This window comes from Austrofundulus limnaeus, unplaced genomic scaffold (genome assembly GCF_001266775.1).
Source record: "Austrofundulus limnaeus strain Quisiro unplaced genomic scaffold, Austrofundulus_limnaeus-1.0 Scaffold36, whole genome shotgun sequence".
Taxonomy (NCBI): Eukaryota; Metazoa; Chordata; class Actinopteri; order Cyprinodontiformes; family Rivulidae; genus Austrofundulus; species Austrofundulus limnaeus.
In genome coordinates, this window is record NW_013952438.1 from 262,907 (window position 1) to 274,883 (window position 11,977).

Sequence of the window (11,977 nt, forward strand, 5' to 3'; positions counted from 1 at the left end):
TTATATATGTTGGTAATCCTTGCACAAATTCATTAAAAGCTTGTTTTACTGTAAAATATGCTATTGCTAAATAAAAGGGAGTGTGCAAAGTTGGTAGTTTGTAGTGTGAAATTGCTACTAAAAGAGATATTGGCATTTTCCTGTGACACATTATTTAACTGCAGAAGATATAAAGCACCTTCTCTCCAGGATTACTGCTGTAGAACAACACACATGGGTACAATTCAGAGGCAACCACACCTTCAAACGCTAACTTTGGCTCCTAAAAAGATGAGTAAAAAAATTGTTAGAAAACACCATCTAATCTGAGAAAAGTTACAAGCACTGACTGAATATCTAGTCGAACCTTGTCATTCTTTGCAAACGATATGGTGTGAGCCTCCATATCCAGGATGCAGGTGATGGTGTCACCCTGGGTGAAGGAGGGAAGTGTTCGGACCAGTTCTCCTCCATGGTACAGGTTGCCACTATAAGCGCGATACAGCCACATGTCGGTGGTGGTATGGTGGTTGTGATCTCTGACGGGCCAGCGTGAAACTCCGATACACGTGCCCTCATTGCCTCTGTTCTCTTTGGTGACGTAGAACTGCGGAGACAGGTCGAACGAGTCGAATCAGTACCGATCATTTCTCGGTGCTGATCTGCTCGGACACAGAAGAGACTTCTTACCTTCCATGTAAAACAGCCAGAGGTGATGGCTGTGGTGGCCAGGCCATAACCTTTCCCACCTGAACCATGCGCGAGGATGTTCCCGCTCTCCAGAAAACAACACATTAGCTTATTTGGATCGAAGGAAAAATCTCCAATGGGGATACATTCATCATAGCCACCAGTACTCTGAAGAAAAAGGTGAAGATACACATTTTAATGCTACATATTAACGGAAAAAATGGTCATTTGATACTGTGCAAACACAACAATTATTTACTTTTATAATTTCATTATCTGCAAAAAAGTAAAGTAAAACGGAAATGCATATGCTAGTTAAAGTGCACTATATAAATATGAAAAAGATGTATATTACCACTGGTTCTTTTTCTGTCTCCTCACAGTTTCTTTCAGCAAGTGGTTCCTCCCACATGTAAACAGACAACAGCTGGAAGAGTTGCTTAACAATCTACAAGGAAAATGGAAAAAAATGCATCAGTTAAATAAACAATTAAATCACTGAGAACACGTGACTCTAAAACTCTGCCTTGGCCACTTTATCACTGGTTTCTTAAGCAGCACAACTCTGACTACAGTATTGTTTTTCTGGTCACTTTTATCATTGGATCTACCTGCACGACTCCAAATATATTGTCTCCTCCGAATACTGTATTGAACTGGTGAACATATGTTTTATATATTTTATTATAATTTTCCTTTATCCATTGTATTATCTTCTTTTGTTATATCTGATAACAATTGCACCTTTACACCGAAGCAAATTCCTAGTCTGTGAATCCTGTTCATTGACAATGGCAATAAAACTGATACTGATTCTGATTTCCTAACTCGTTTTGACAATGAGGTACTTGACTTGCTTATTATATTAATATTTTTTTACACACACCTGTTGAATATAAACAGGCTCAGAACAAGCAGGTAAGACTCTTTCTAAAACATGGAAGGCCAACAGCTTTGTGCGGAGATTCTGGAAGCAGGGAGATCCTAAAACAAACAGAAACACAGGCGGTATGAGCTAAACGGAAAAGTCTTTATGTATGTAACGATGATGACTGTTGCAATATTTACCCATTTTACCTGAAGAGCACTTGTGTGAAATAATAGCCATGAGTGGTTCAACCCATTTGACAAAGGTAGAAAGTCTTTTCATTATTCTCAAAGACAAGACTCTCCGCAGAAACACCAAAAAATCGGAAAGCTGGGACTCAATCACTTTACTGCTTTCTACTCCTGGATAAAAATTAATAGAAAATAACACACAAAAAATGGTATTTTATCTAAAGGCTCTGCAAATATACTTTTAAATTATTCATTCCTTTGTGGTCCTACTTGTGGTTAGTTAAATGTGCAAAAATAAACTCTATTTAATTGAATGAATCAAAGTTTACCACACCGAGATTTGTGCTCCTGCTGTTGGCATCCAGATCTCCTCTCTCAGCTGCTAATCTCTCTGCCATCTGGTGTTGGTGGAACTTCTGCAGGATGTTTTGGAGATGCTCACACATCACCGCCATCAGATCCTGGGTCACATCCAAAGGCAGGAAATCCTCAAAGGAGCTGAGAATCCAGTGGGATTACCGATAGTTGTGAAAGCAACAAATGAGACAGAGTTTAAAATCAAATATTTGACAGTAGTAAGCTCACGAGTGATTTTTTTTCCTCATTCTCACCTTGCAGCTACAGTCAGTATCTGAAGCAGGCGGGTACAGGCCAGTCTGACTGCCCCACTGAGCACCATTGATCCAGAAGACGAGGCTGCAAACCAGCCCTGGTTCATCAGAGCACAGCTGTTGTTGGTCAACATGGAAAGGATTTCCAGGATGCCGCATTTGATGATCAGCACCAGATCCACAGGTTGATAACAGAAGTTCAGTGCAAACATTGTAGCCAGGAGAAGATGCTGACAAGACCCTGAAGATGATGGAGACAATTTCTTATTGAAGAGAAAAAAACACTGAACAGATTTTAAATGATAAACCCATGAGTATAAAAACTTGTTGGGATAGTGTCGTCCTAGTGTCGAGTCTGGGGAAACTCTATTTTTGTTTTTTATTGCTGGATTTCAACAAGTGTTTCTTTTCAGTGAAAAGAATATAAAAACAGGACAATTCAGAGGAAACAGAGTGCTAAAAGCATAAAGATCAACCAGCAGTTAAAATAAAACATAGTCAAAAATATAAAGATTACTATAACTAGGAAGAGATAATTACATATTTAAGATCTGAGATAAAAACTAATAATAAAATGGTATTAATAACATAAAAGTTACCTCTACTGTTACTGTAAATGTGTTGAACACAGAAGTAAATACCTGGATGCTCCTTTTCCAGCTGGACTCTGAGTTTGAGGACTTGCACCACTTGCTGGTAAAAGGTATGAGCTGCAGATTGTAGCTCTCTTTTTGTCTCCATTGAAGCTCCATTAGTGCCAAACTGCATTAAGACATAAGAAATCAAAAACGGAAATAAATAGTTTTGAAGAAAATTAATTAGTATAGAGGCAGAGATCTATATTTTATTGTGACAGGAATAATTATTGATTCTTTCAGTCTGTTAATTATAAATCACAAACAAACACAAAGAGTGTGGACGTGTAGATATCTGATGTACCAGGTAATGCTGAGTTTCATAATTTGCTCCAGAGTTGGAGCCAATGATTTGTGTTCCCAGGGTGAAGCATCCAGAGAGGAATTGGAGCTCCGCAGACTGCAGCAGGGCAGGAAACTGAGGGGAAGCTGTGGATCGGCTGCTCTTCTCCTCCATCTTTGACAGGAACGCTGACATTTGACACAAGGCCTCCAGACGCATCTGATCAAAAACATTCTTAGTTTAGTTGGGAGTCACAGTCTGAACACTGATTTTTGCAATGAATAAAATAGTATTTCTTGGATGCACGGATTGTATGGGTGTGTGAAAACATTTATGCAGAAGCACAACCTGCAAACTGGATGGCTGAAAGTTATAAATGTGTGTTTCTTTTGCTGCACACATAAAGATCCGACCCACCTCGGCTCGTTGTTGCTGCTGCTGTATGGCTAAAGTAATAGCTTTTGGATCTGCCTGACTACAGCTTTGTCCTCCAGTCAGAAGTGGAGAAGATGAGTGGATCAGGTTTCCGCAGACAAACTGAAACGCCTGGTTAAGAATAGGCAAAGTGTTGTCGCCACAGTGGGACATGGTGGAAACAGGACTGATGCACTGCCGTAACCGATCCCAGGCATCTTTCATTATCCCCAGGGAACACAAAGGTAAGCCTGGAGCACGCAGACCAAAAGAAAAGCTTTGTTCTGATTGATCATAAAGTCATTTAATTTGATTTATGCATAACAATAAAAATACATAAAACAAAGAATATAGCCATGCACAAAGAGGGTGTTGTGTTTCATCTGAAAAATCTGTTTTTGTCATGTTTCTGTAATTATTAAACAAATCTGATAAGAACAAACAGGGCTGATTCTGATTTCCTATCACTTTAAAAAGAAAATAAAGTGTGCCCAGATATCAGCTTTTTTCAAACAGAGTATTTCAGTTTGGGTATTCCTCAATCCAGAGTACCAATTCTGAGTAGTTAGAACTTTAACATAACACAATGACTTTAAAAACACATTTATTTTATTTAAAGTGGCTCTCCTTCCTTATAGACCTTTGGTCCTTCTGACTGAATTAAAGAAAATATACAGGATGATATACACTGGTGCAACATATTAAAAACAAAACATGGAACTGATAAACCTTTCACTTGAAATGTAAACTGTAACACACACAATGGAACATCGATACCAGTATCGATATCAGTATTAGTATCGGTTCTGAGTATTTTGCATGACTATTCGTAAAATCGGTACCACGATCAGTATTGGGACACCACAAAAAATTATTAAAAGTCTGTCAGTTCTGTTCTGTTCTGAAACAACATTCCTGTGCATTTGATTATTTTAAAAGAGGCTTTATTTGCTTTAATATTTCTCTTCCTCATACTGTCTGGACACCTGTTTTTAATGTACATAAAGTACATGAAGATGGTTTAGTTTGCATTCATTTAAGTAAGTAAATTTCCGAGAATATGCTTTTACAAATCTACTCACCCATTTTATTTTTGGAAGATCCTGTAGAGTTTTTCAACTGGTCAAACTACCACAAAAAAAAAAAATTAGCAGAATATCATTAGGAGTTGTAAGGAGAAATTTTCATACAACACAAGACTTACTTGTTTTCTTCCATTAACAGCTACTGTAAAAGACTCTGTCACTGATGTCCTGAAAGAAGATGATACAAATACAGGGTAATCACAGTAACTACTAAAGAGCCAACAAAACCCACGCTGCATGATACAAACTCTACCTTGCTGAAGTTTTCCCAGCCTGATTATTGTCTCCATCATTGGGTTCTACCCAGGCAGACTTAACCCCCAGCAGAAGGAAGATGCATCGAGATATTACAAGATGGCAGGCGATGGAGAAAGATATGCTTTCCTCTGATTCCTTGTGGTTCTCCCATTGTTGTTCAGGGTGTGGTTGTCTCTCTGGGCTAACGGGGCTCTCCATGCTGCTGGGGAGGTTGGAAGTGCCGAACGACTCGTAGACCGTCACATTCTGCTGCACTTGCATGGCTTCCCGGGTGGCCATGAATGATTCTAGGACTTCTGGAGAGTTGGGGAAAAAAAAGAAAATTCCCAAAATGCTGATGTGTTCTAAAAACCGTGTGCGTGTGAGTTATTTATGTAGGAAGTAAAACAAGCAGTAAATTTGATCCATTACTGTGCAGAAATACATTTCTAACCTGACAGGTATATACGACTGCTGCTAAATCTGTCCTCCTCTGGGGCTTCTTCCTGGTTGTGGTTTGCTGTAGGAAGGGGGGGCACCTGCACCTCCCGATTACACTGACCTACTGATTGCTGTGCATGATCCTTTCCTACCTGCTCTGATGATGTGCTGGGCTCCTGGATGTCTAGATCAGGACTTTGGGGAGACTGGGAGTCCTGCAATTTGAAGAAACATTAAAACTATACCTTTCTTGCTTTTCAAATTGATCACATTTTAAGTATGGTGTCATTAAAAAAATACATGAAGTTGTGAATTATTTCTTAATACTAATAAAATTAAGCAAAAGAGCCATAAAATATCTGTAGCACTAAAAAGCTTTATGGCTATTTCTCCATAACTAAATATTGCTGCAACATTTGGTAAATCTAAATCAAATGCAGTTCTTTTTATTGTTACATGATTTACTCTTAGAAATGTTACCTGGTTGGAAGCTGCTTGCACCTGAGACATTTTTGGAGCATTTTTCAAGGCCAACAGAGTGCTTCTGATTTTATAAACTGTTTCATAAACATCAATCAGCATCTCACAGGGTTCATATCTGTCTCAAAACAGGTGAACAAAACACTGTTCATCAACATAATTTGTTCAGTATACGGTTTGTTCTGTAAATCTTAATTTAAGGATTGGAACCAACTTGTCATCGCAAGAGGCCTCGTTTTGTAGTCCAGTATGTTTGAGAAGAGCAGCCAGGCTGCAGCGGCAGACAATCGGCAACATAAAATCTCCTGAAGAGGCTCTGTCCTCCCATTCAGCTGTCAAGACAAAACAAAACAGACAAATTACAACAAAGCTACAAAGAGATAAACGAGCATGAAAAACACTTTTTAGATCAGGCTGTTACACCATTGTTATATCACTAAATATCAGACACGGCGCCAATAAACAGGTGAACAAATACCTTTGCTGTTAGCATACTCCTCCATCTTCCACCACAGAACACCTGCACGACCTCGGGTGGATCCCAGGGCCAGCTCCAGTAACATCCTGTTCTCTTCAGTCAGAGGCAGCTCTAATTGTCGAACGTTGCTGGTGCCCAGCAGCACAACCTCAGTCAGCCACAGCATGGCAGAGTCTGCAAAAAAAAAAAACCTATGAAAAATCAATAAGAAAACTATACCACATTACCACTAATGCAGACTACAAGTATAAAGTATGATGTCTTTAATTTAGGGGAGTCTTTTAGTGCATTTCTGTGTCCTGATTATGTAAGAACACCTTAAAGGAGACCAATTATGCTTTTAAATCCTCCTCCTTCACATTTAAATCATTCAGTTGGGGTCTATGGAATTGCAATGCTTTGGTCTGAATTCCTCCTTATTTTAACTCCACAAGCCCCTCTTTCATCCCTTTTCTGAGATGTCTCAGATAAACTCATTTTGAGGCTGTCTCTTTAAATCCAACCGAAGCGCTTCACTCTCCGCCCTCTCCAGTTTCCAGAGTGGTCCATTCTAGTTTGATAGAGGGGTTTACGACTATATATCGCAGCACAGAAACGTTTTATTTACAGATTAATTAAAAGATGTCAACAAAAGAAGACTTGTCCATCCAGCCTCACATGTTGGAGCCAGAGTCTGACCCAGAGAGAGAGGAGAATGAAGATGATGAAACTGTAGTTCGAAAGTTCAGACCTTATTTGGCAGTTCCTTCTCAAATAATTTGACATAATAATTTGGAAATATAGAGAAAACTGAATGAATTGAAAAATATGATCCAAACAAAATATAAAAGTATCTATGCATTACCGGATGAAAGTAAATGCTATTTTCTTTACTCTTACAGACTCAGTACACAGCAAAATGCATTTAACTGCTAAAAATGTGGATTTCGCATCATATGTGCCCTTTAAGGTTAAACAAGCTTGATCAGTTCACTGTCATCACTCATCTGTAAACTACTACAACAACTGTCAGTGGTCATTTTCACTCTTTAGTATTATCTTTACTGAAATACAGGAACATTGGTTTTAAGTAAATCTTGGTATTTAAACCTGCTCCCTGTTTTAAAATCCACAGAACAGGTGGTATGTTTTCCTACCCAGCTGTCCAAAGTCCATCTCCAGACCATTCCTGAGGAGGACATTTGATAGCCACATCTCTGACATTTTCTCTTGAAGTGAAGGCGGCGGGCCTTGCAGCATACTTCCAAGGCAGCGGCCAACTGCCAACGCAACAGATCGCTCCAGATCCAATATCCAAACCCATCTGCACTCATCTTCCTGCTGCTTTCCAAGGTTTTCTTCACTTTTATCTAGAATAAAACATAATCTCATGTCATTTTAAACTACTTTACGTGTTCTGCTGTAACTCCAATAAAACAGGCACAGTATTGCGCTGGGGTAGTTTGGGGCAAATCGAATCGTTTCTGCACTGACCAGAGGTTTTCAGAGCCTCAACTCCCAGCTCTTGTTCCTCCAGCAGGGCCGTCTCAGGCAGCAAACTGTTGAAATCGTTGAGATGCTCCAACAAGGACAGCAAATGGCTCAGAAGAGGTTGAACTGCGTCCAGCGGCAGCATCAGCAAGGAGTACATTATCTGACACAGCAGGCTGCCGGCTACTGAATTATACAACACCACTGGAACCAAAGGCAAAATAAAAGAATTAGTCATTATTAAAATGAAATAAAATACAAGCTGCATGTATATTTTATATAGGGCATCTATGCACATGACTATGTGCATGAATGGAGTCAAATAATCCTACTATTCAAAACTGATTGACCCAACTTTGAAATAGTTTTAAAATAACTGAACAAAAATAAAACGTTCTCTAGATGCATTTTGAGAATATGAATAACAATATGCAAAACAGCAAAGAGGATAAGCCAAAAAAAAATAAAACATTTAACAGAAGTCATTAATCTTACTGTGCAAGTTTTTAGTTATTTGTTTGTCTGAGGAACTCCTCTTCAGCAGCTTCGTTGATCTCCTGAGTGTCTCTGCAGCACAGGGTAGCAGCAGGTAAAGATGGTCTCGAAGCAGCGTCAGGCTGCCGTCGTCCTACAGATCAGCAGAAAACATGAACTCAGCTACGACAATCAAGTGCTCTAAAGTTGTGATTTAAATGCCCAGGGCATTTGAAACATACAGTATTTAATTATTATTATTATTATTATTATTATTATTATTATTATTATTATTATTAATAATAATAATAATAATAATAATAATATATACACACATACAGTCATGCAGTTCAGGCAGTTATTTCAGCAAAACTACATTTTTTATAAAATTATCATATTTCACTTTGTGTTCAGCTGACTCTCTCTTTACCTCTGGGCTGGACTGAACGTAGCAGTGGGCGAGCAGGTGTTTGTGAAGTCCAGACAGCAGTTGGTGAAAGTGAGAAGGAGGATCAGTTTGTCCCTGACGCCCAGCACAGAGCTGTTTATCACTATTTTTCTCCAATTCACCAAACTGCTGCTCCTGTAGGAACACACGCAGACCGGCCAAAAGTCAAGAAACAAAAAACATAAAAGGGGCTCAATGAAAAAGAAAAAATGAATTAAAAAGAAAAGAAACATTAATAAAAAATCAAACATTTCATCGATTAATAAAAGAAAAGAAAATCAATAAGAATTGTAATCAAAGTTACTTATGAAAACAGAAAAGCTCCGTTAATAGTGACAGATTATGTCAATTGTTACATATGATACCCTTTTGTCATATCTGGACATTTACGTAACGTAGCTTTACTATGAAATTGTCTATTTAAATTTTTCTTTAGTTTCACATTTTTCTTTTCAAAGAATCTTTGCATTTCCCAATTCTAACTGCCTAAAATTGCCAAATCTGCATTGATTCAAGGAGATTGCACAAAAACATGAAGGTGAAGCCCTCTGTCATACCGTGTAAAAGCCTATACTGAGCAGGAGCGTCCTAAGCAGCACCTCCGCTAAATGCAGAGGATCATAGGCCTCCGCAGAGCTGGAGGAAGAAGGTGGGCGGACTGACGTGACCGGTGTCAGAGGAGGTCCGAGGGCTGCCACTTCTCCAAAGTTGCTGTAGCCCAGCAGGGAAGCGACATGGCTCTGGTCCTGAAGGCTACTGAGGACCATATCTAGCTGCAGGCGCTTTGAAAGATAGGAGGAAAAAAAAGAGAAGATTGCAGGAATGTAAGAAATTCACAGCTCCATATTTTCGCAACATTCAAGCAGCCTTTCACACATTTTTTTCCCTCCCAGCAACACTTCAATTTGGCGTAGTGATTCGACGTCCTGTAATGCTATCCAAGCATTGTCAACCCAACTAACTGTGATCAATCATGAAGAAAGACAAGTGACTGAGAGAAAATAAAACCATTCAAAAGCAGCTTAAACTGTTTGACCTCCATATATTTCACAGGAACAACACTTCTGATGATTAATGTGATGCAGTACAACATGTTGGGCCATTACGAACTGCACTGGTGTGAAGTTAACCTACATACCTGCCCTCTTGAGAGGACATTTAAGCTCTGGGGACCCTGAGGAAGGAGAGAGAGGAGTAGTTCGGTTCTTTCCCTGAGAGGAGGCAGCAGAAGGGAGGCACCAATAGACAGCGTGTTTAAAACTGCCTGAAAAATCAACAGAAAAGAAAAAAAATGCAAAAAGATCAGCTTTTAGTGACAACTGCAAAGCATGAACAAAATCAGATAAAAAGTAAAGATATTAACTATCCAAAAACTGTTGCAAGTAAATACACATACATACATCATTTCATCAAAATATTCACTCTCTATGATCTGAACACTTATCTGTTTTATATTAACCCTTGAATTAAGTGCATAAAAAAGTCATTTTGTTTACTTGTTGGATGGAGTCAGGCATGTTGGTGTCGATCAGCCTGAAAAGCAGGTTTCTCAAGGGCCTGCCCTGAGCACCTAAAACTATTGCACCCGTGCCCCCCGCGTGGGCCAAGGACAAGTGGATGGACAGCAGCTTCATGCACAGCAAAAGGAAATGATGGTGGTCCCTAAGGAACAGATAGGAAGAGGACTAAAAAAGTGCATTAAAGAGGACATGGGTGACGAGGTACCTTTAGGAAACAAACGTGCATGTTGTAGTGAGAGAAAGAGGTTAATGTCTTACCTTTTCGATAGAAATGGAGCAGGAGGAGTGTCATTACTGATGCCGTCACAATATCTTTCTAGGAATTTGCGTAAGTAGGTAAATGTGCTCTCCTCCAAGTCGACACAAAAGGGCCTGTGCCATGCCACCAGTTGTCTGGGTAAAGTAACACAGAGGTGAAAAAAGCTATTCTATAAATTCACAAAGTGTACAAAAGACTACCTTTCACCATGTGAAGACATATTTCAAAATAACAAGCTCACCAAGACAAAAACTTGGAACGACAGCTCCTGTTTTGAATGAGTGTTTACCTGTCAGTGGGAACTGCGGTCCAAGCCAGGCTGTGAGAAGTGCCAGCTGTGATTTGCTGGATGGAGACACCTTCTAAGCCAAGCACTTTCTTGGGTTTGGTAATAGGTGTAGAAGTGTGACCTTGCCCACACTGGCCCATTGTGTTGTTACCCCATGCATACACTTCATTCTCTAATGACAGAAGAACGTTGTGCAAATTTAGACAAAAAAACACAGTTTATATTTCTCTGTAGACATGTGCTAACCATAAGATAGTTATTACTACGGATTTTGTACCATGTGACAGAGCCAGACAGTGACTGTCCCCACAGGAGATATCGATAATCTTGGTGATACTCAGGTCTTCTATAAACCTGGGTCTCAGTGAAGTGGTTTCTGAGGAGCCACATCCTAAACATGAACCACAGCCCCAAGCAAACACCTAAAGATAGAGAATTATAAAAAAGATATATATATGTAGTTATCTTTTATTCCTTGTTCACTGACTGATTTAATCTTGTCCAAAGAGATTTTAGGAACCGTTCAAGTGAAAGAACATTTTCACATTTCTTAGTGATTGTTTTATAACAACGTTTATCAAATAGTGCTAATATAATAAACATCTACCATCTCAAACTGATTTAGTCATTTAAAATAAGTCAATCTCACAGTAAAAATCCATGCCAAAGTCAAACCACAGACTCTAACCTGTCCTGCAGAGGTAAGAGCCAGAGAGGACTGGCTGCCAGCACACACTTTTCTGATGATAAATCCATGCAAGGCCTCGATGACTTTGGGCCGATATACACGATTGGTATCTCCGTGACCTAGTTTACCTGCAAAGATAAGTCATATCTTGTTTTTTTTTTCCACTATAGCTCAAGACTTCTAGAACAGGAAAAAATGTGTACTATTACGAGACTGCTCATTGGATAAAAGTTTACTCATTTTATGAAAGTATTAGGAGTTTCTTCTCATGGTTTTTAAGTACATTTCTATTTCCACCAGATTGCAAAGATTGTAATCTTGAGGATCACTGAGTGTGTATATACTGTATGTCTGTGTGTATATATCTACAGTATGCATGAATGTATGTATATATCTACATGTATGTATGGGTGTGTGTGTGTGTGTGTGTGTGTGTG

At 39.1% G+C, this 11,977-nt stretch overlaps 1 protein-coding gene across 9 annotated transcripts in view; it reads right to left on the reverse strand.

Annotated features, from left to right (window-relative positions):
* The window catches only part of LOC106516218 (probable E3 ubiquitin-protein ligase HERC1), a 48,240-nt gene that overhangs the window by 26,831 nt on the left and 9,432 nt on the right, over positions 1–11,977 (reverse strand). For 7 of the 9 annotated variants that reach the window (XM_014006452.1, XM_014006458.1, XM_014006459.1 and 4 more), the window contains exons 9-37: positions 11,541–11,668; positions 11,130–11,274; positions 10,853–11,024; positions 10,563–10,697; positions 10,281–10,446; positions 9,923–10,048; positions 9,342–9,566; positions 8,767–8,919; positions 8,358–8,490; positions 7,866–8,066; positions 7,529–7,741; positions 6,393–6,566; positions 6,129–6,246; positions 5,915–6,032; positions 5,448–5,649; positions 5,010–5,310; positions 4,876–4,924; positions 4,754–4,799; positions 3,675–3,922; positions 3,279–3,476; positions 2,981–3,101; positions 2,340–2,580; positions 2,063–2,226; positions 1,738–1,899; positions 1,556–1,653; positions 1,025–1,117; positions 670–837; positions 347–586; positions 179–262 (exon numbers count right to left, since the gene is read on the reverse strand). In XM_014006452.1, coding sequence (XP_013861906.1) covers positions 179–262; positions 347–586; positions 670–837; positions 1,025–1,117; positions 1,556–1,653; positions 1,738–1,899; positions 2,063–2,226; positions 2,340–2,580; positions 2,981–3,101; positions 3,279–3,476; positions 3,675–3,922; positions 4,754–4,799; positions 4,876–4,924; positions 5,010–5,310; positions 5,448–5,649; positions 5,915–6,032; positions 6,129–6,246; positions 6,393–6,566; positions 7,529–7,741; positions 7,866–8,066; positions 8,358–8,490; positions 8,767–8,919; positions 9,342–9,566; positions 9,923–10,048; positions 10,281–10,446; positions 10,563–10,697; positions 10,853–11,024; positions 11,130–11,274; positions 11,541–11,668 — 4,622 coding nt within the window. The remainder of the gene's footprint in view (positions 1–178; positions 263–346; positions 587–669; positions 838–1,024; positions 1,118–1,555; positions 1,654–1,737; positions 1,900–2,062; positions 2,227–2,339; positions 2,581–2,980; positions 3,102–3,278; positions 3,477–3,674; positions 3,923–4,753; positions 4,800–4,875; positions 4,925–5,009; positions 5,311–5,447; positions 5,650–5,914; positions 6,033–6,128; positions 6,247–6,392; positions 6,567–7,528; positions 7,742–7,865; positions 8,067–8,357; positions 8,491–8,766; positions 8,920–9,341; positions 9,567–9,922; positions 10,049–10,280; positions 10,447–10,562; positions 10,698–10,852; positions 11,025–11,129; positions 11,275–11,540; positions 11,669–11,977) is intronic. The other 2 variants (XM_014006455.1, XM_014006456.1) reach the window with 2 other exon arrangements.